This window comes from Rattus norvegicus, chromosome 1, assembly GCF_036323735.1.
Source record: "Rattus norvegicus strain BN/NHsdMcwi chromosome 1, GRCr8, whole genome shotgun sequence".
Classification (NCBI taxonomy): Eukaryota; Metazoa; Chordata; class Mammalia; order Rodentia; family Muridae; genus Rattus; species Rattus norvegicus.
In genome coordinates this window covers 218092716-218115758 of record NC_086019.1, presented here as the reverse complement: position 1 = coordinate 218115758, position 23043 = coordinate 218092716, and the positions used below count along the sequence as shown (strand labels likewise).

Sequence of the window (23043 nt, the reverse complement as noted above, 5' to 3'; positions counted from 1 at the left end):
TAAGTTTGGGTATGTTGTACCTTCATTTTCATTAAATTCTAAAAAGCCTTTAATTTCTTTCTTTATTTCTTCCTAGACCAGGTTATCATTGAGTAGAGCATTGTTCAATTTCCACGTATATGTGGGCATTCTTCCCTTATTGTTATTGAAGACCAGTTTTAGGCTGTGGTGGTCCGATAGCACGCATGGGATTATTTCTATCTTTCTGTACCTGTTGAGGCCCGTTTTTTGACCAATTATATGGTCAATTTTGGAGAAAGTACCATGAGGAGCTGAGAAGAAGGTATATCCTTTTGCTTTAGGATAGAATGTTCTATAAATATCTGTTAAGTCCATTTGGCTCATAACTTCTCTTAGTCTGTCTACGTCTCTGTTTAATTTCTGTTTCCATGATCTGTCCATTGATGAGAGTGCGGTGTTGAAATCTCCTATTATTGTGTGAGGTGCAATGTGTGTTTTGAGCTTTAGTAAGGTTTCTTTTACGTATGTAGGTGCCCTTGTATTTGGGCATAGATATTTAGGATTGAGAGTTCATCTTGGTGGATTTTTCCTCTGATGAATATGAAGTGTCCTTCCTTATCTTTTTTGATGACTTTTAGTTGAAAATTGATTTTATTTGATATTAGAATGGCTACTCCAGCTTGCTTCTTCTGACCATTTGCTTGGAAAGTTGTTTTCCAGCCTTTCACTCTGAGGTAGTGTCTGTCTTTGTCTCTGAGGTGTGTTTCCTGTAGGCAGCAGAATGTAGGGTCTTCATTGCGTATCCAGTTTGTTAATCTATGTCTTTTTATTGGGGAGTTGAGGCCATTGATGTTGAGAGATATTAAGGAATAGTGATTATTGCTTCCTGTTATATTCATATTTGGATGTGAGGTTATGTTTGTGTGCTTTTCTTCTCTTTGTTTTGTTGCCAAGACGATTAGTTTCTTGCTTCTTGTAGGGTATAGCTTGCCTCCTTATGTTGGGCTTTACCATTTATTATCCTTTGTAGTGCTGGATTTGTGGAAAGATATTGTGTAAATTTGGTTTTGTCATGGAATATCTTGGTTTCTCCATCTATGTTAATTGAGAGTTTTGCAGGATACAGTAACCTGGGCTGGCATTTGTGTTCTCTTAGGGTCTGTATGACATCAGTCCAGGATCTTCTGGCCTTCATAGTTTCTGGCGAAAAGTCTGGTGTGATTCTGATAGGTCTGCCTTTATATGTTACTTGACCTTTTTCCCTTACTGCTTTTAATATTCTTTCTTTATTTTGTGCGTTTGGTGTTTTGCCTATTATGTGACGGGAGGTGTTTCTTTTCTGGTCCAATCTATTTGGAGTTCTGTAGGTTTCTTGTATGCGTATGGGTATCTGTTTTTTTAGGTTAGGGAAGTTTTCTTCTATGATTTTGTTGAAGATATTTACTGGTCCTTTGAGCTGGGAGTTTTCACTCTCTTCTATACCTATTATCCTTAGGTTTGATCTTCTCATTGAGTCCTGGATTTCCTGTATGTTTTGGACCAGTAGCTTTTTCCGCTGTACATTATCTTTGACAGGTGAGTCAATGATTTCTATGGAATCTTCTGCTCCTGAGATTCTCTCTTCCATCTCTTGTATTCTGTTGGTGAAGCTTGTATCTACAGCTCCTTGTCTCTTCTTTTGGTTTTCTACATCCAGGGTTGTTTCCATGTGTTCTTCCTTGATTGCTTCTATTTCCATTTTTAATTCCTTCAACTGTTTGATTGTGTTTTCCTGGAATTCTTTCAGGGATTTTTGTGACTCCTCTCTATGGGCTTCTACTTGTTTATTTATGTTTTCCTGGAATTCTTTTAGGGATTTTTGCGATTCCTCTCTGTAGGCTTCTACTTGTTCTCTAAGGGAGTTCTTCACGTCTTTCTTGAAGTCCTCCAGCATCATGATCAAAAATGATTTTGAAACTAGATCTTGCTTTTCTGGTGTGTTTGTATATTCCATGTTTACTTTGGTGGGAGAATTGGGCTCTGATGGTGCCATGTAGTCTTGGTTTCTGTTGATTGTTCCTGTGCTTGCCTCTCGCCATCAGATTATTTCTAGTGTTACTTTGTTCTGCTATGTCTGACAGTGGCTAGACTGTCCTATAAACCTGTATTTCAGGAGTGCTGTAGACCTGTTTTCCTGTTTTCTTTCTGCCAGTTATGGGGACTGAGTGTTCTGCTTTCGGGCGTGTAGTTTTTCCTCTCTACAGGTCTTCAGCTCTTCCTGTGGGCCTGTGTCTTGAGTTCACCAGGCAGGTCGCTTGGAGCAGAAAAGTTGGTCTTACCTGTGGTCCCAAGGCTCAAGTTTGCTCGCGGGGTGCTGCCCATGAGCTCTCCGCGGCGGCAGCCACCAGGAAGATCTGCGCTGCCATTTCCGGGAGCTTCTGTGCACCAGGGTTCCAGATGGTGTTTGGTGTTTTCCTCTGGAATCAGTAATGTGTGCAGAGTGCAGTCTCTTCTGGTTTCCCAGGCGTGTCTGCCTCTCTGAAGGTTTAGCTCTCCCTCCCACAGGATTTGGGTGCAGAGAACTATTTATCCGGTCAGTCCGTTCAGGTTCCAGCGGTGTCTCAGACGCAGCGGACCTGCTGCTCCTGGGCCCTCCTCTAACTCCAACTTCTTTTAATTGTATGTACTTAGTGCTATGTGTTGAGTGGATTCCCTCAATTCTAAGAATAGAATATTCCAAGGGTGATGGAATTCAAGATATCCAATTATAAAAAGTTGTTTACCTTAGGTGTGGTCCCCTGCCCTACCCCGGTTTTTGAGACAATATCTTTTGACTGGCCTGGAACTCACAACTAGGTAAATCTGGCTGGCCAGTGAACCTCAGGGATCTACCTGTTTCCACTTTCCCAGTTCTGGGGTTACTGGTATGCATCTCTGTGTTTGATTATCATCGTTGTCGTCGTCGTCGTCGTCATTATTATTATTTTAAATGTGTTCTGGGAATTGAACTCAGGTCCTCATATTTGTGGAGGAAGCACTTTACTGACTGAGCTATCTCCTTAGCTCTGATTTTCTTTATTTAAGTGTCTGGATAAAGGCAAGAATAATGGTAGAAGTTATAGGGAAGAAAGTGTGTTCTGTATCATAACTTTTAAACAGAGTTGGTACTGTTCAGTCATGGAAGATACTACCTTGGGAGTATACAGAAAAACTGAGCAAATTAAAATGACCAGTGACCACTAACAGGAAGCTGTTCTATGCTATGTATCCTATGGTGGCCTTAATTAATGCATCTTTCTGATTATACAATGGTCTATGCTTTTCATTGCCTTATAACAATTGTCCAGCCGTCTATTAATGGAAATGAAAACTTTGTCTACAGAAGAAGCACAGTTTCTTCTCCCACCTCTCCAGAGCTGGTTTTGCATCAAGTAACCTATTCATTTCAGCAGTCTTGCTGTTTGTGGATCTGAATGAATTTAACCTCTTACTGGTTGCTTCATTAATAAGCTAAGCAGCAGTTAAAATATTATTCATTTATATTTGCATGAGGGTCACAATTTTACCCTTTTGAAATTATTTATATTGTTTAAAATAGTTTTCTGGGACCTTGAATTGTTTTTTACTCCTATGAATGTTTTTGCCTGCATATATCTGTACATCACATGTGTCAACCTCTGCAGAGCCCAGAAGAGGGCGTCGCATCCCCTGGAACTGTGTGTCACAATGTGGATGCTGGGAATTGAACCCAGGTCCTTCAGTCGGTGCTCTTAACCACAGGGCCATCTTTGCAGCCTGAAAGCAATCGCGCCTTAACTGGAATCCTGTGTTCTTGTTTCAAAATGAATCCATCCTCTTTCCTGACTTCTGTCGAGATCTCAGATGTCTACACTTCTGGAGCTTTTCATTGTAACCCCTATTACGGGAGAGGTTGAAACAGGAGAGTGGCAAGTTCAAAGCTTGCCTGGGCAATTTAGGGAGATTCTGTAACAAGAGAACAAAAGGGCTGATGCTGGAGAAAGAGGTCGGAGGTGGAAAGTTTTCCAAGTGTTTGCTAGGCGGGAGGTTCCGCTTTGGGGTTTACGACCACCGGGGGCGTGGAAGCTTTCGCAGTCCGGGCAAGGCCAGTATCAGGACAGGAGCGGGATTAGACAGGAGAGAGGATTAGAGTAAAGAACCGCAGGGTTGGCTCAAACAGCTCAAGCCCTGCCTTACTTGACTATCTTTATGGCAGCAGAGGAAGTCAATAGGAACGTGCACATCGCAGAGGGTAAAGTCCGGTTGTAATTAACAAAGTATCTATGGCCTTTAAAATTGAACGGAAAGCCGAGGATACTTCTGGAATTTGAGACCAAGTCTTCGCTAGCTCCAATTGTTGACCACTATACTGGTTGATAGACATTTGTTACCCAAAACCAAATAGGGGAGGGGAATAGGGGCATGGTTGAAGAGGAAGGGCAGTGAGAGGAATCACACTTTTCTAAAAAATCAAATCAAATCCCGGGGCTTTTTACAGCAAGGAGGAGAGAGGTGGGCTTAAGTTTTCTAAATCAAACGTCTTTAGATCCTATAATCCTGCCAGATAGTTACAAGTTAGTCACTTCTTGTACAGGCTTCGCAGCAAATTGCTAAGCAGTTTCTGATTTATTTATTGATTAATTTATTTAGCTATGGAAACTGAGTCCTCTAGAGGATCAGGATTTCCTTAAGTTATTCAAATTGTTAGTAAAAGGTTACTGAACCACGTACACGTCTAGGAGAGGCCCCAAAGCCACTAACAGTATAATCCCTCAAATTCCTCGCCGCTGCCAGATCCAGGGCATTTCATCTGCAGTTACGCTTCACCGGAACAGGTCTCTGAGCCTGGGCCACGCAGATTCTATACCTCGCAGGTCCTTTCTTTAAGGCAGTGTATCTCTTGAGTATCGTGGGATCATCACTTTGCCTTATCAAGGGAGCAGGCACCAGCTTGTCTTCAACCGGACGAGTCCGTAGATGGCTGGACAATAAGCACAGTGAGGAAAATGCCAAATCGAAGCCAGACAGATCCCCTCTTTTTTTCTCTGCCTTTCATGGGCGGCGGAGGGAGGATATCCCCGAATGCTTCCGGCATTGGAGCGCGCGCTGTCCCTTTAAGCAGGAGCGCGGGGCGCGGCTCAGGTATGGGGCGTGTCCAGGGGGCGGGCGAGCCCTGAGCCGGCTCTGTCTCGCAGCCGGATTTGGAGCAGGGCGCCAGCGGGGGCCGGAGGGGGCGGCGCGGCGGACCTCGGTGGCCTCGGACGCTCCTCCTCGAGAGCGGCCGCCGCCCGCCTCCGCCCGTGCTAGCGCTGCTCTCTCGCCCTGGCCGGCACCCCCGCAGTTGCTCCAGGCCGCTCACTTGGGACGCGCTTACCTGAGACAAGGCGCCTGCCACCCTCACCTGGACCAGGATGAAGGACCGACTGGAGCAGCTGAAGGCCGTGAGTCCGCCGCGCTTGGGGATCAGGCGGGCCCGGGGCTGCGGGGATCCGCCGTCAGGAGAAGTGACGTGGGAGAAGGGCTTTTCCTAGCTCCCCTAACCCAAGCCGCAGGGGTACCCTGCGCGCTAGGCCTCACTCTCCAAGCCCCCGCCTCATCCCGCAGAGTTTTGAACCCTCCCCTCCCCTGTAGGGTCATGTGCTCGGTGATTCATCACCTAGCTGCGATTTCCCTGGACGCCCGCAACCTCCTACTTCTGCTCCCCTAAAGCTGGACAGGGTTCCTCCAGAGCTGGACCCACTCGGGTACTTGAAATCAGCGGGGCTAATGGAAAAGTCAGGGGGCTCACTGCACCAGCTGTCTTCTGCAGCCAGGCACTGTGACCCAAACTGTCCTCCTCCTCTTTCTGTTTTCCTCCCAGAGCACCGGGCAGGGATACTCCATCCCGGGAGTAGCTGAAAGTTCCGGTGACTTCCGGAGCACTGAGCCTGTTAGGTGCTGGGATGGGCACCTCTCCTCCCATTCAGTGGTCTGTAATTATTTTGTCTTGAATGCCTTGAGACAGCTGTGGTCGTCTGCCGCACAAAAGCTGAAAAGCTTAGGTCACTTACTCTTTTGAGCCTATTTCCTTGTTGGTCAAGGGAGAATCTTCCTTCCTTCCTTCTGTTATGAAGATTGAATGACACAACGGGACTTGACATAGGGACGTGCTGAGGCGTCATTTTTTTTTGAAATATAGATTCATTTACTAAGTCACTGACTACATTCTAGGGGGCATGGCTAGTGTGAAACTTTGGGAACCCACCCAGTGATACAGGCTACCAGTTAATGGGATATAAAGTGCGGTCCTGGATACTCAACAGTGGAGTCCACCTCCTAGCTAGCCTAGAAGTGAATCAGCTTAGGCCTCAAACTGGACCTGGGGAAGGTCTCACTGAGGCTTCCCAGGAGATTAATGAGCTTCTTACGGTAGGGAAGTATTAGTCTGCATTAGCACTGGGGTTTTGTCCTGGCCCTATTCTTACTGGTTACTCCTTAAACTCCTAGCTTAAGTTTGGTTATCTGAAAAATGAGTAATTGTGTAAGCTAAGAGCCAGTGAACTGCAGAAGAGCCCTTTGTATGACCCCTAGGACTTATGCTAATAACTGTTACTGTTTCTCCCCCATCCCTCCCCTCTGAAATGAAATAGAAATGCTGGTGAGAGTGTGTTGGTGTTGTCATTGTTTTACTTTGCATGGATGAGATCTTCCTCACCCAGTTTGCATGCTCTGGATCCTGGGCTGGGGAGTAGGTTTGGGAGATAGAGAAAGGAGGGAAGGAAGGGACCGTTACTTATTGTGGGAGGCAGCCTCTGTCCCCATATTTGCTTTTTCACCTTTGAGCCTCAGGGCATCCTGGTTAACTGGCGGGCAAACTACTTCTTTTGTAGTTGGGGAACCTTGGTGGAGCTCCCTCTGGATGGGAGGGGTGCCCTCCATCAAAAAGAGTTCAAAGCTTAACAGCCGGCAGAGGCGACTCCCTTTCACTAGTCAGGGAATCTATTTCTAGACTAAGATACTCCCTGTCTCTTTGCAGTAGTTGGTTGTCAACAAAGTAGTCTTAAGTGAGCTTTGAGTTCCAAGTATAAGGCATTTTCCAGGGAACTGGAACAAGCTCTTTTGCCTTTCAGCCCTTCAGGTTTAGCCTCTTGTAAAACAGGGCTAATGCAAGCGAGATGCTAGCTGGTGCCATATTATGGTAGTGTTCTAAAACCATAGGGAGGTCACTGTCCTGTTTTGGAGCAGTGCAATACAAAGAGGACAGGGTTGAGGTTCAAAGGCTTCTCTAATTGAAGCCTTGACACTTAATAGCTGGGATCCTTTTGCAACTCCACCTATGTGCTGCTGCTGCCACTGCTTCTTCTTGATTATTTTTACTTATTTATTGACAATTTTATACACGGATATAATGTATCTTGATCATATCTGACCCAAATCCTCCCTCCACTATCCTCAGATAACCTCCAATACACTTAACAGTCTTGTACCCTCATGTCTTCTCTTTTCTGTTCCTCTTTAAAAATTTTACATAACCAACTGAGTCTAGTAAGGACTTCCTATATGCAAATTAGTATGGGGCCATCTACCAGGTCATGGGTAGCCTGCCAAGGGGACACACTCCAGAAGGAAGAAAAATGATTCCCTCCTTTCCTGGAAGCCATCAACTGCCAATAGCTCCTCACTTGGGGTGGAGTCTCTCAAACCCTCCCCAATCTGTGCTAGAATGTCAAGTGACTGGATTTTGTGCCAGCATTCACAACTTCGATGTGCTATAGCCATGTTGTATCCAGAAGACAGCATTTCACACCGCTCTTCCCCATGCTCTGGCTCTTCAGTTCTTTCTGCCTCCTCTTCACCATAGCTCAAGAATCCGGATGGTGATAGCAGAAATACCCCATCTAGGGCTGAACACTGAACTACTCATTTTCAGCACTGAGCAGTTAGGAGTCTGTTGCCGCCCCATTGTACATAGAAGGTGCTTTGATCAAGGTTAAGGACAGTCCTAATCTATAGACATGGACAATAATTACTTGCAAGACGGCTTGATAGTATGACTATTTAGCAAAGCATCAGTAGTAGGTACACTCGTCTGTAAGCTCCTTGATGCTTCCTTTGTAGAATAGAAATTCGGTTGGTCTCAAAACATGCTTTGCCACTAATAATGGTTTCTGTGAATAATGTTGAGGTTTCTGAGCATTATCAGCAATGCTGGGTTGTATCACCCCATTTCTCTACACTGTCCCTTACCCAGGAACCACCTTTTTTTGGGTAATAAGATAGGGTATGATCTGTTTTTGATTCCCATTATCTACAAAAAAGATTTGCTAATCTGGGTGCAATACATTTCCCATTGAGCAGCCTGTGCAATGTCTTTCTAAACCAAGGGGAGAGAGGGCGATGGCTGCCTTCAGATAGCTGGGACTGTGTCATGTGCTTGAGGTTAGTCTCACTGTGAGTAGATAACAGGGAAAGACAGGGGCTAGAAATCTGAATTCTTTAAGAAAGTAATTTTTTTAAAAAATGTAATTAGTTGCTCTAGATTGGGCAGGCCTGCTGAATAGATTCATCCAGCCTGAGAGGCAGTCAGGAAGACTTTTGAGGTGTTGATTGCTGTAGGAATTTGAGCATCTCTTGAGGGAGGGAAGATGAAGTAAGGAGATTGAAGGCCACCGTGAACCCCAGGAGTCCGGTTCTGTGAAGTTCTAGTCAGTGTTCTCTGACTTACTGTTCTGGAGTCCACAAGGATTGGAGCCTCAGAGTCTCACCTGTCAAGGTGATCATCGGTCTTTCCCTCCGGGTCTCTGTGCAGGTGAAATGAGATAATCTGTGATGGCCATCTAACAGTGCATGGGAACTGTCCACACTTAGGTCCCTGGGAGCAATGTCCACCCTAAACCACACACGGTTCTAAGGCTGTGGTCACAGGACCTGGCTTAGCTTATCTCCTGACTGCTCCCCCTGAGGGGTTGCCATCAGCGTTTTCTTGTTTATCTCCGAGTTTGCTGGGAATGTGCAGTGTCTGCACCCCGCCCTCCTGTTCTTCTCACACACCTCTCAGTAACTGAACTTTGAATCTGTCGGACAGTTCCCGACCCAGGAACCTTTTGTGTGGTCCTGTTTTTACTCAGTAAACATTTACTAACTGCCGATTGTATGCCGGGCCCTGCAGAAGGTGTTGGGATATATTGGTGAGCAACATTCGTTTCTAGAGCTTAGGAGGTTCACAGTTGGGTAGAAAGAACAGAGGACTAGACAGCATGACGTGTAATTCTTGAGATAGAAGCGACCACAGGAAGACCCTTTGGACTGGCCCTCTGGGAGGTAGGAGTTAAGTCTGGGGTGCCATTCCCAGCAGTAGTTTTTGAGTGGAGATCCCTCTTCAAATCTAATATAGTCTCTTCAAATGTAAATAGAATTTATTTGGAAGAACACATGGATCCTAGATTTTCTCATGTAATCCCTCTTTGGCGAGTGCATTTGGTAAACAAAGCCTTAAGAACATAAAGATATGCATTGTAACATCAGAGGGGTGTGTGTGTGTGTGTGTGTGTGTGTGTGTGTGTGTGTGTGTGTGTGTGTTTTCACACTACATCCTAGCCATCATATTCAGAAATTTTAGAACCTTATGTATCTTGCTGCATACAAGGTTTGACAGAATTATTGTATTAAGTCCTTATTTTAAAGAATATGGGTCAAATAGGGTAAACAAATGTACTACTTGGAAAGAGAAATGAGATCAAAATCTCATAATGAAAACAGAGCAGCCAATGATGTATAGTATCAAGGTCAAGACTTTGGCATCCCCCCGCCCCCCATCCTCCCAGACCTACTAAGTAAAACTGAAATGACTTGGATGTGTTGGACCTTCTAAGACCAGGACCATCAGGGAACAGTAATGGATCAGTCACTCTGTAACCTTATCTTGGCCTTTTATTCTGCCTGTCTTGGTTTTGCTGATACCTCAGCCTGCACTTGTCCTTCTCCACAGGAAGTTCAGTGTCTCTAAGGAACAAAGTTTCTTAGGGTAATGCTATGTGGTAATCCTGTCAGAAATAAGGGGCTGCCTAGTGCTTGCCTAGTCCCACCCACTGCCAGGTGCCTTGGATCATAAGGAATCCTAACAGACCAGCTTGCCCTTTGTTGAGATTTTTTTTTCTCTTTTTAGTAATAGGTTTTCTAACATCTCTGGACTCCTTCCCCATCTCCTCTCTGCCGGGGAGGATTCATTTCCTGGGAGGGATGTTTTGCTGTGAGTAGACAGAAGCAGAAATGAGAGTGATAGGGATTGAGAAGGGATTATAGACCCATCAGCTGGAGGCCAGAGAGAAATGCTTGGAGAGAAGGGGATTAATTTTATTTTTATTCCTGTGAGCTTGGGGGAGGTTAGGGGACTGGCAGGAGTGTGCCCATGCTGTCCTCTCTCCTCCCAGTGTTTCCTTCCGACCATTGTTGCTCCTGCCCCACTCCCCAGGCTCATTCTTCACCCACAGTCACTCCCTAGCCGCATCCTAGGATACTCTCCATCCAGTCCCACCGCTATGTGTTGTTTTGCAACTAAGTAAGTTAGTGATTTTTAAAAATTTTATTGCTACAGAGTAGGTTTGAAGCCACCTTCCGTTAACTTCTTTTTCATTTTTTTTTCAAGATAGGGTCTCACATTATAGTGGCGGCTGTTTTGAAACTCACTATTTAGAACAGGCTGGCCTCAAACTCAGAGAGATCTGCCTACCTTTGCCTTCCAAGTGCTGGAGTTAATGTCGTGCACCTCTGCACCCAGCTTCACTAGCTTCTTAATGAATTACACTTTGTATTCTACATCGTCTGTGTAAGTAAGACTGGCGACTTGTCATATGAACTACTGCAAGTCTCTCCTATTGAGCAGATTATTTTTGTCCAGGACTTCAGTTTGAGCCTGGCACACCTTTCCCACAGTCATGTCCATTCTACAAGGAGAGGTGGTGGCACATGTCATTTCCCTTTTACAGGTGAGGCATGTGATGGTTAGATTTGACTGACATGCATGCTTAGCCTGGAAGTGATGGGATCAAGAATGAACGGGTTTGTTTTGCCTTTTGGGTCATCTTCCCACACCGTATCTGACCACTTCCCACTGTACTGTGTATCCTCTTCCCATAAGCAATAAGGCCTCTGGGGTCCCAGTACCCAGTATTCTGCACAGTAGTCACATATCATACTTTCTCTGCCTGCTGGTCTGCATCAGCTTGGCTCTTACACATTCCTTATTCATATCAGGATTGGCATTTGTCGTTCCACTCCCTGTGGTTGGTGAGGACTCCTGACTGGAGTAGAACATTTACTCAAGGAATCCATAATTTTGTTCATGAAGCCAAGTTGCTGATTCATCCCCATGGTGATTGAGTTCCAAGGCATTCCCTTTATTAAAATTCCACTCCAGGATGTCACAGAGGCTGTCTTTGATCAGAAAGACAATAACAGACAGACATGGGGATACATAGGTGAAAACCCAGCTACCTCATTTTTTCCTCTGGTAAATCCTTCTCATCCCGTAAGGTGTCATCACAATGGAGAAGCTTCCCGAGCTAAATATGTTAGCCCTGCATTCTCTGCTTTCTTCCCTGACTCCACAGATTCTTTTTTATTATTATTATTATTATTATTATTATTATTATTATTATTATTAACTTGAGTATTTCTTATTTACATTTCGAGTGTTATTCCCTTTCCCGGTTTCCGGGCAATCATCCCCCTAACCCCTCACCCCTCCCCTTCCTTATGGGTGTTCCCCTCCCCATCCTCCCCCCATTGCCGCCCTCCCCCCAACAATCTAGTTCACTGGGGGTTCAGTCTTAGCAGTACCCAGAGCTTCCCCTTCCACTGGTGCTCTTACTAGGATATTCATTGCTGCCTATGAGGTCAGAGTCCAGGGTCAGTCCATGTATAGTCTTTGGATAGTGGCTTAGTCCCTGGAAGCTCTGGTTGCTTGGCATTGTTGTTCATAAGGACTCCACAGATTCTTGATGTTGTTGATACAAATACAGTCATATAGCTAATATAGTATTATTGCTGTATTAGGTTACAGTTTGTATAGTTTGTTTATATATATGCATGCATATATATATGTCTATATGCGTATACATTTTGCAGTTTGCAGTTTCAGAAGCTGCCAGCCCTGTCAGGTCTTCATGTACTTCATTTGCTTCTTACCCAGTTGAAGAGTAGAAGGCCGAATACCAAGCCATTCAGTAGGTGAACGGAGTTCTGCTGTTGATGAATTTACTTGTAGATTTTATAGTCCCAGACAGACTTTATCTCTAGCCTCTATTATGTACAGCCGCACTTCAGCTTTTTCCCACCACTGTTTTTCCTGTTAGGTCACCCTGCTTTGTGGCCTTTGTCTGTTTCTATGGAAACATTTCCCAGTGTGTGTGGAGACAGAGCGAAGTATGGCTACTGCCTAAAGAGATTAGGAGAGTGTGTACTGTCTGGGTTAGGGCAGCTTGGCATAGCATCAGGTTTGTTTATTTTTTTCTTAAAATAACTTCTTTCTTTTAAAATACTTTCAGATTTCCCAAAGATAGTGCAGAGAGATTCTGTCAACTCGTTTCACTTTTCAGTGTACATTCATCAAGCAAAGAAAGTGATCCTGGCACAAGATCCCTCACTAAACACCAGGGTATTTCTTTTATCCCACTAAAATCCCTTCTGTTCTAGGATTTAAGCCAGAATGCTGCATTGTACCCACTTGTCATCCCTTTCCTTGTTTTTTTAATGACCTTGCTTTACATTCTACTTGTTGACACTGAAGTCCAATCCCCATACATCTCTTTGATACCTTCTAATAATCCTCATTACTACATTACCTTTCCATGACACTGCTTTACATTATTTTGGAAATCCATATCCCTGGGCCAGGGCTTCATGCTGCAGCTGGGGTGGGGTCAGAGGTGGGAAGTCTCTCTAACTGGATGGTACACATTCCTGGCAGGGTAGCTGACATCTTTCAGCACTAGTCTCTAGAAGATTAGTGTAGGAATTAAATGCCATGGTATAAAGTACATCCTAAGAAGAGTCTTCAGTTTGCCTTGACTGTCAGTTAGTGCTAACTGTTGCCTTGGTGATTAGAGTATTTCAGAAGGATCATGCTGGGAAGGAGGTTAAGGGGTCAGCTAAAAGAAAGGATTCAACAGAGAGTTAGGAGGCAATAAGATGCTGCCAGTTCCTTCCTTCCTCTCTGTATCCCTGAGAGGTACTCAGAGGTCAGGACTCGGTGGAGAGGAAGAAGTGAACATCAGAAAAGTAGTGAAGGAGGCTGGGGGAGGGGTCGAAAGACTTAAAGGGAAGCTGAGCTCAGAGGAGGAAGAAGAAACTATTTTGTGAGTTTTCTCTTACAGCTTCAAGGATGACAGAGAATGCAGGGCTTGATTTTTTTCACTCAGACTGGTCTTGCTGGAAATTTCCTCTGGGTAAATTCTTAGTTTTCACAATTTCCTTAAATGTTGTTCTGCAAACATTTTCTCATAAGCTTCCATCTCTGACCGGCTCCCTGTGTTGAGGTGAGGTTGGGCACCCTGTCTTCTGTGTGTAATTTCTCATTATAATTGCTGTCCCCCTCCTCATGTGGTATTGTAGTAATCTGTTTGTCCAGCTGACTCCCAATTTAGCTGGAGAGAACTTGGAGAGTCAGGGGTGATGAGTTTGCCCCACCAATCTCCAGCATTTGAACTATGACTTGACAGATGTTAGAGTCCTCTCTATAGGATAAGTGAAGGAACACAGTTGCCTGTAGGGGAGGAGAGTACTTTTGGGGGTGGAGGTTGATTATAAAACCTTGAGATCCTTCTCCAAGTTAATGTGGTAATGAAGATTAGAAGGTATCCAAGAGAGGTCAGAATGAGCACTGTCCCTTAGCCGAGTGACTCCAAGGGAATTAACCGTTATTCATAGCTGTAGCACCTACCACAAGGCCTCCCTCCGCCTCCCTCCTCTCTTGAGAACATTCACCTTCTACTCTGGGCCTAGCGTAGGTCTTGAGAATCAAAACCAGGTGGCTGCTAACTCCACATATGGGGATGGAATTTCGGTGTTTGTTTCAATAAGTAGAATGGAAGGTATTTTGAAACATACATAGAAGATTATAAATGTTGACCCTGTACCAAAACACAAGAAAACCTTCAATTCCACAGCATATATGAATTAGTGATAGCCTTAGAATAACAAAATGATAGTCCTTCAGGTTTATCCAGTGGAATTTCAAAAATTTCTTCTAAATAACACTTAATATAAAGCAAAACCAAAAGGACAAAGCATTAAGAAATGAATGATAAGTAGTAAATTTGTGAGACTGGAGCTGGAGCACAATTCAGAGGGGTTTTTTCTTAAACTCAGATCAAAGACTTAAAATAAATAAAATAAATCCTGATTGTATGACTTTCTTCCTTTGTGACCTCTGAGAGCTGGCATCGGAGTCACATGTAATGTGTACCCAGAGTTGCTCTAAACATTTTGTGTGTAATAGCTGATTTGATCCTCACAAGAGTTTTGTGAGCAGAGTATTCTGGTCATGTTGCAATTGAGGAAACTGAGGCAGAGAGATGTAACTTGTTCAAGATGGCAGCTCACAGCTGTGAGGTGCCATGCTGGGTCTTCACTATAGAATTCAGATTTACTTGCTTATGTCTGTATTCATGAGCAGAGGTAGGAATATATTCATAATATCTCTCTCATTTGAGCATATAGAGTCATCTAGCTTAGATTTATGGATGTTGTAGCATTCTCTAAAATAGGTGAAGATTTGTCATTGAGACTGTGGAGAGGCACCTTCAGGCACTAGAGCAGGTACAAGTGTGAGCTCCCATGACTGCTACAGCAGAGTCCTAATGACGCTATTTAATAGCTGAATTGCTTTGGATGAATTAATTAACCTAATTAGCAGTTACCATATCTGTGAGGAAAGTAATATTTATCTCTCAGAGGGTTGATGTGAGATTTAGATAACATGTTTGAAGTCATGGAAGTGCCTATGATAAATATATATACATATCATCTACCATCATTGTTGTGACAGAATGTACAGAATGAGTCCTCAGGGGCTTTGGCTCTTGTCCTGTGGCTTGCTGGTCTTGGACTAATCTTATAATGACTTTATTCCTCAGGTCTCCTCCTTTTAGGTAGGGCCAATGTTTTGCCTTCAACTGCTTAGCTAGAACACAATGTTGAAAGTAAAAGCAGGAGGCTCGCTAGGGTATCATTATCTGCTGATTTCCTCTTTATTCATATGACCAGGGTGTTGCAGAAGATGAAATTTGGTGAAAAGAGGAAGTGTTTTCTCAGGGAGGGTTTTGGTAGTAAAGAAAATTATCCTTAGGAGAACTGGGCATTGGCAAGGGTCATCTGAGTCTTCAGTGGGGAACAGAGAACATTTTCTGTACCCGTTGAGAACATTGAGAACCCACATACTCACTTCAAGTTTCTGGCTCTTTAAACCAAAGAAGATGGACAGAGTACTCAGATTGCTCTCCCTCCCCTGGTAGAGTGTGTGTGTGTGTGTGTGTGTGTGTGTGTGTGTGTGTGTGTGTGTGTGTGTCCATGTGTCCATGTGTCCATGTGTCCATGTGTCTGGCTCTCTATGAATAGTGGTGTCTGTCTTTGAGATTCCACAGACCCTGCTCCTAGAGGAGGCAGCCTTAGAACAGTGGGCAGCAGGGATAAAGAAAAAGGGATATAATTGTCCCTCTGAAATGGGTCAGGAGAAAACTGGGTTTATAAAGAAGAGTCTATGCCTGGAGCAAAGAGCTGTTTCAACCAGGGGAGACGATAGAAATATTTGTGTTCTGTGCTGGGCAGGAAGGCTTCTTCCACATTGCATAGTCCTTTATTAGCCCTCTAAGGGGAATGATGGTGACCAGATGTCTCCTCTCGTTCATTGATTCAACTGTCTCCCTTCCTTCTCCCTCCCTCTCTTCATCTCTCTAAAGTCCCAGTGAAGGATACTGCTCCTGCACACTGAAAAGAGATGTGGGGCCCTGAATCCTACCTTCTGCTCTCCCCTTCCTTGACTATGCTGGATAGTTTCTGAGGCACATTCGAGGTATCCTGGGGTTTTCCCAGACCACAGTGTAGAGCTTAGGTCCTTTGTGAGCAAAAGACATGTGTCCAAGTACTATAGCTCCGGTCTCTCAGCAAAGGGTGCTTCCTACATGCATGAACTGCCAATTTCATGTTTTAGGCTGCTGCTGGTGGTAGCCTTTGAGTAGGAAGCACTATAATAAGAAGGCCTTAGGACAGAGGCCCAGTGTCCAAACTTTGGCACTGCAAACCAGTAGCCATAAGACCTTGACTAATTGTAACTTCTGGTGTCCAGTTTCTTAGCTACAGCAAGTAGATGGGATTTGTTGACATGATGTGGAAAAAAAAATTAAGGGTCTTATGGTCACCAAGCTGCTATTAGTGGATATAGATAGCAAATACATTTATTTATTCTATAAGCTGATGTAGATTGATCTGTGGTCAGGCACACGGTGATAGAGAAGGCCTTTGAGAGAAAGGCAGTCCCCAGAATTACAGGTTAAGTTGCTTGAGGTTGCATTCCGGACTCCTCAACAGTCATTACTGTGTAGAAGGAGTCAGCCTTAGTCATTGTCTTTGAAATTTGGACTATACTTTAGGCTTGAGGAGGGGAGATAACCGGGGAGCTTACTGTTGCCAGGTTCGTTGGTGGTATCTTTCATCTCCTCACAGGAGAGTCATCAAGAGGAAGTAGCTGGCTGGGCTTGTGGTTCTCCTGCACACTTTCCCCGGCTGTGGCTGAACTTTCAGCTGCTGTAACATCCTCATTACCACACGCCTTGATTCTTTGATACTGATGCTGATGTTCTCCTGTTTAAGTTCAGTCATGTGGGCAGTCATGAGGATAAAAGGCAGAGTGTGTTTTTCTTGTCCTATTCCCAGAGGGGGGAAACAAAGAGGGGGTCTGAGGACCTGGACTTACCACAGCCACCTGTATCAGAGGGAGAGGAGCCCCACCCTCTTCCTGAGATTGTTTGTAGAGAAAGAAGCCAGAGGATAGGTCTGAGTCCAGCGATGTCAGGTAGCATGTGACCATGGTCCCTTCCTTGTATTTTCTGATGTGTGTTAAATGTTCTTGTTACTTAATGTATTTAGAGGTTAAACATGTGAAGAACCTGAGAAGATGGACATACAGACTCCAGAGTATTCCCATTAGTGTCAGGCATCCTTAAGGTAGCTTTCAGCTCCCAAAGTCTTGTTTTACCTTTATGACACATAAACCCATAGTGAGGCCATTAAGAAGTAGCTCTCATTTACAGTATTTCACTCAGTAATGTATATGTTTCTTTTTCTATTATTTTTAATAGATATTTTATGTATTTACATTTAAGATGTTAGCCTCTTTCTCCCCTCTCCTATTCCTCCTCCCCCTCACTGTGTTTCCATGAAGATGCTCCCACTCCCACCCACCAACTCACACCTCAATGCCCTGGCATTACCCTACACTGTGGAAACGAGCCTTCACAGGACCAAGGGCTTTTCCTCCTATCGCCTCCTATAGATGCCAAGCAATGCTATCCTTTGCTACATATTCGGCTGGAGCCATGAGTCCCTCTATGTGTACTCATTGGTTGGTGGTTTAGTCCCTGAGAGCTCTGGGGAAGGGGGTCTAGTTGGTTGATATTGTTCTTCCTATGGGGTTGCAAACTCCTTCAGCTCCTTCAATCCTTTCTCTAACTCCTCCACTGCAGTCCCTGTGTTCAATTCTACGTGAGCTGTCCTCATCTGTATCAATAAGACTCTGGCAGAGCCTCTCAGGAGACATCCATATCAGGCTCCTGTGAGCAAGCACTTCTGGGCATCAGCAGGAGTGACTGGGTTTGGTGGCTGTATGTGGGATCCCCATGTAGGGCAGTCTTTGGATGACCTTTTCTTCAGTTCCTGCTACACTCCTTGTCCCTGTATTTCCTCCTATGAGTATTTTGTTCCCCCCACTAAGAAGGACTGAAGCATCCATATTTTGGTCTTCCTTCTTCTTGAGCTTCATATGGTCTGTGAATTGTTTCTTGGGTATTCTGATCTTTTAGGCTAATGTCCACTTATCAGTGAGTATATACCATGTGTGTTCTTTTGGTAAACTCACTCAGGATGAGATTTTCTAGTTCCATCCATTTGCCTATGAATTTCATGAGTCAATGTTTTTGATAGCTGAGTAGTATTCCATTGTGTAGATGTACCACATTTTCTGTATCCATTTCTCTGTTGAAGGACATCTGGGTTCTTTCCAGCTTCTGGCTATTATAAAGAAGGTTTCTATGAACATAGTGGAGCATGTGTCCTTGTTATATGTTGGAGCATCTTTTGGGTGTATGCTCAGGAGTGGTATAGTTGGGTCCTTAGGTAGTACTATGTCCAATTTTCGGAGGAACCACCAGACTGATTTCCAGAGTCATTGTACCAGTTTGCAATCCCACCAACAATGGAGGAGTGTTCCTCTTTCTCCACATCCTCGCCAGCATCTGCTGTCACTGAGTTTTTGATCTTAGCCATTCTGACTGGTGTGAGGTGGAATCTCAGGGTTGTTTTGATTTGCATTTCCCTTATGACTAAAGATGTTGAACATTTCTTTAGGTGCTTCTCAGCCATTCAGTATTCCTCAGTTGAGAATTCTTTGTTTAGCTCTGTACCTCAGTTTTAATAGGATTATTTGATTCTCTGGAGTTTAACTTGTTGAGTTCTTTGTATATATTAGATATTGGCCGTCCATCAGATATAGGATTGGAAAAAAGATCTTTTCCCAATCTGTGGGTTGCCGTTTTCTCCTATCGACAGTGTCCTTTGCCTTACAGAAGCTTTGCAATTTTATGAGGTCCCATTTGTCGATTCTTGATCTTAGAGCGTAAGCCATTGGTGTTCTGTTCAGGGAATTTCCCCTGTTCCTGTGTGTTCGAGGCTCTTCCATACTTTCTCTTCTGTTAGTTTGAGTGTATCTGGTTTTATGTGGTGGTCTTTGAACCATTTGGACTTGAGCTTTGTTCAAGGAGATAAGAATGGGTCAATTTGCATTCTTCTACATGCTGACCTCCAGTTGAACCAGCACCATTTGTTGAAATGCTATCTTTTTTTCCACTGGATGGTTCTAGCTCCTTTGTCAAAGAACAAATGACCAGAGGTGTGTGGGTTCATTTCTGGGCCTTCAATTCTATTCCATTGATCAACCTGCCTGTCTTTGTACTAATACCATGAAGTTTTTATCCCAATTGCTCTGTAATACTGCTTGAGGTCAGGGATGGTGATTCCCCCAGAAGTTCTTTTATTGTTGAGAATAACTTTTGCTATCTTAGTTTTTTTGTTCTTCCAAATGAATTTGCAAATTTCTCTTTCTAACTCTATGAAGAATTGAGTAGAATTTTGGTGGGGATTGCGTTGAATCTGCAGGTTGATTTCAGCAAGGTGGCTATTTTTACTATATTAAACCTGCCATTCCATGAGCATTGGAGAACAAAACTGGAAAAGCTAGAAGAAATGGACAATTTTATAGACAGATACTAGGTACCAAAGTTAAATCAGGATCAGATAAACCATCTAAACAGTTCCATAACTCCTAAAGAAGTAGTCATTAAAAGTCTTCCAACTAAAAGCCCAGGACTAGATGGGTTTAGTGCAGAATTTTATCAGACCTTCAAATAAGACCGAATACCAATACTCTTCAAATTATTCTACAAAATAGAAACAGAAAGAACACTACCCAATTTGTTCTTTGAAGCCACAATCACGCTTATCCCTAAACCACACAAAAACCCTGCAGAGAAAGAGAACTTCAGATCAAGTTCCCTTATAAATATTGATGCAAAAATACTCAATAAAATTCTTGCAAACTGAATCCAAGTATACATCAAAATGATCATCCATCATGATTAAGTAGACTTCATCCTAGAGATTCAGGGATGGTTCAGTATATGGAAATCCATCAATATAATCCACTATATAAACAAACTCAAAGAAAAAAGCCACAAAATCATCTCATTAGATGCTGAGAAAGCATTTGACAAAATTCAACACCCCTTTATGATAAAAGTCTTGGCAAGATCAGGAATTCAAGGCCCATACCTAAACATAGTAAAAGTAATATACAGCAAACCAGTTGCCAACATCAAAATAAATGGAGGGAAACTTGATGCAATCCCACTAAAATCAGGGACTAGACAAAGCTGCCCACCTTCTCCCTACCTATTCAATATAGTTCTTAAAGTTCTAGCCAAAGCAATTAGACAATAAAAAGTAGTCAAAGGGATACAAATTGGAAAGGAAGAAGTCAAAATATCAATATTTGCAGATGATATGATAGTATACCTAAGTGACCCCAAAAGTTCCACCAGAGAACTACTAAGCTGATAAACAACTTCAGTAAAGTGGCTGGATATAAAATTAACTCAAACAAGTCAGTAGCCTTCCTCTACTCAAAGGATAAATAGGCTAAGAAAGAAATTAGGGAAGCAATATCCTTCACAAATAATATAAAATACCTTAGTGTGACTCTAACCAAGCAAGTGAAAAATCTGTATGACAAGAACTTCAAGTCTCTGAAGAAAAAAATCGAAGAAGATTTCAGAAGATGTATCTGCTGTGAACAGACACCATGACCAAGGCAACTCTTATGAAGTCAACATTTAATTGGGGCTGGCTTATAGTTTCTGAGGTTCATTCTTTTATCATTAAGGTGAGGACATAGGCTGGTAAGGTCCAGGCTGGTAAGGTACAGGACGAGCTGAGAGTTCTACATCTTCACCTGAAGGCAAATAGAAGACTGGCTTTCAAGCAGCTAGGATAAGGGTCATAAAGGCTACACCCACAGTGACACAACCACTCCAATAATGCCACATCTCCTAATAGTGCCACTCCTTGTGTTAAGCATATTCAAATCACCACAGTATGTATGTATGTATGTATGTATGTATGTATGTATGTATGTATGTTTGTATGTATGAATGTGTTTATGTATGGAAAATGAAGCTTGACAGCATTGTGTAAATTATGTATGTATAAAGTGGCAGAGGGGTAGGGGGGTCCTAATTATGAAGACTTTTCAGTGGGAGGGAGTGAAGGGCCACGGTGCTAGTAGAGAGCCCAGGAACAGGAGTAAGCATGACATGTGCAGATGATGTAGGTTCAGGTTGGAAGCTTTCCTCAGGTAGCTTCTTCCTATTTCTTGTAGCTTGTATGTTTGAAACTGAATTCATATCATGTAGGTGTTTCTGTGTGTAGATGTGTGTATCAGATGTGTTCTTGAGGTCTTTTCCCTTAGTGGAGTTTCTAGGCCATCTTAGAAAAGAACATTCTTGGCACTGGAGGGATGGCTCACCAGTTAAGATTGGTATTGCAGAGGACCCTGAACACATTCTGAGCATGCCCATGGTGGCTCCAGGCTGTCTGTGACTCCAGTACCAGTGGGTAAACATCCTCCTTTGATGTTTGTGGGCACTGTATACAAGTGGCACATAGGCATTGCAGGCACACTCACAAAACATAAAACAGATTAATAAGTCCTTTTAAAAAAGGACATTTTGGACAAAAGCTTCCTAGACGAAGAATGGCTTTGCCTTTTTTAGGAAATTGCCCAGGTGTCTTTCCCTGGAGAGAAGACCACATGGAGGCCTCCGAGAGGCTTAGATGTTGAGGGTGCTTGAATAATGGAACATTTTGTTCCAACTTTGGAAACTGATACGTGAGTTTGAGTGTGCATTCAGCTAGAAGTGATTAATTTTCTGTTAACTACTTGAGAAATGTGGAATAAATTATTGACATAGGTCTTAGTCACCCTTCTATTGCTGTGAAGAGACATCATGACTAAGGCAGCTCTAACAGTGAAAGCATTTAATTGTAGGCTTGCTTGCAGGTTCAGAGGTTACTGTAATTATCAGCATGGCGGGGAGCATGGGCATGCAGGCAGACATGGTGCTGGAGCAGTAGCTGAGAGATCTACATCCTGATCTGCAGGCAGAGAGACAGAGACAGAGAGAGACAGACAGACAGGCAGACAGAGGAGGGAGGAAGCGGGGAGAAGAAGGAGAAGGTAGGAGGGAAGAGACAGAGACAGATATACAGAGAGACAGGCCTGGCATGGGCTTCTGAAACATCAGAGCACACACCTCCCTCAAGGCCACACCTCCTAATCCTTCTAATTTTTTCAAATGGTGCCACGTCCTGCACTAAGCATTTGTATGTGTGTTGCTAGGCCCAAGGGCCTCTTCCATTCTTGTCAAGGGGAGTGCTAACCTTCTCTCCTTTCATACAACACTTAAGCATTCAAATATATGAGCCTCTGGGGCCATTCTTATCTAAACCACAAGTATGGTGTTGCTCTTTAATTGCAGGTGATGAGACTGATTTTGGCTAAATGAACACAAGAACCATTGAGCTAACTGAAAGAATACAAGTTGAGATCTTTAGAACCTGCCCGCAGCCAAGGGAAGTGGGGCTCAGGAAAGGAAAGGGGGCAGCTCCGTTGGATGCTGCTGTTGGAGTGCTAGGCTTCATTGTCTTCAGGCTCTTCTCACAAACTCAAATTCCTCCAGGAGCTTGACTGGTCCAAATGGCCTTCCCAAAATCAGGTGGGAAGGGTGAAAGCAAGTTCTACAGAAGGTGCCCTGGGCTGGCAGTCAGATAAGCCAGTGAATGTACTCTACAGCGAATGCACTCGATGAGCCCAACCTTCCCAGAGTCTGTCGTCACTGGATACAGGCTGATGAGTAGAGGGGCAAATGACAGTAGACCATGGAGGTTGATGTGGAAGGTCTTTAGAGTGGTGGGGGCTTAAGGGAAGTTTAAAGTTTGCATGGGAGAGACAAATATTGGACTGTCTGAAATGAATTTTTAAGATGAAAAAGATTTTGGGAGTTGGACGGAAAACTTTTTGGTAAGAACTCCTGTGTCTATAGCAGCATGGAAAGAAAGATGCTGCATACAGAGGAATGAGGTGTCTCAGAAATGCAAGGAATTTCAACTGGCTGGATCCAAGAATGCATAGAGGGAAAAGTATGGGGCGGCATTTTGAAGACCCTTGTGTGATTTTTTTGGGCAGAGAGATTTTGGTCCTCGGAGATGAGCTGTCATTATGTG

General features: G+C 43.7%; 1 protein-coding gene, 1 long non-coding RNA gene and 1 pseudogene across 12 annotated transcripts in view; 1 reads left to right on the top strand and 2 right to left on the bottom strand.

Moving 5' to 3' along the window:
• The first annotated feature begins 893 nt into the window (after positions 1–893).
• Stx3 (syntaxin 3) overlaps positions 894–23043 on the top strand; it is a 174169-nt gene continuing 152019 nt past the window's right edge. For 10 of the 11 annotated variants that reach the window (XR_010058290.1, XR_010058289.1, XR_005492999.2 and 7 more), the window contains exon 1: positions 894–5399. Coding sequence is in view for 8 of the 11 variants with exons in the window: in XM_063275258.1 (XP_063131328.1) it covers positions 5370–5399 (30 nt within the window). In the remaining 3 variants the exon portion in view is untranslated. The remainder of the gene's footprint in view (positions 5400–23043) is intronic. The other variant, NM_031124.2, reaches the window with a different exon arrangement.
• Positions 8430–11326, bottom strand: LOC134485205 (uncharacterized). Its single transcript, XR_010063203.1, has 2 exons — positions 11133–11326; positions 8430–8738 (listed from the first exon to the last, which is right to left on the bottom strand). It is a non-coding gene; the product is annotated as an uncharacterized LOC134485205 (long non-coding RNA).
• Positions 22104–22222, bottom strand: LOC120100478 (U6atac minor spliceosomal RNA; annotated as a pseudogene).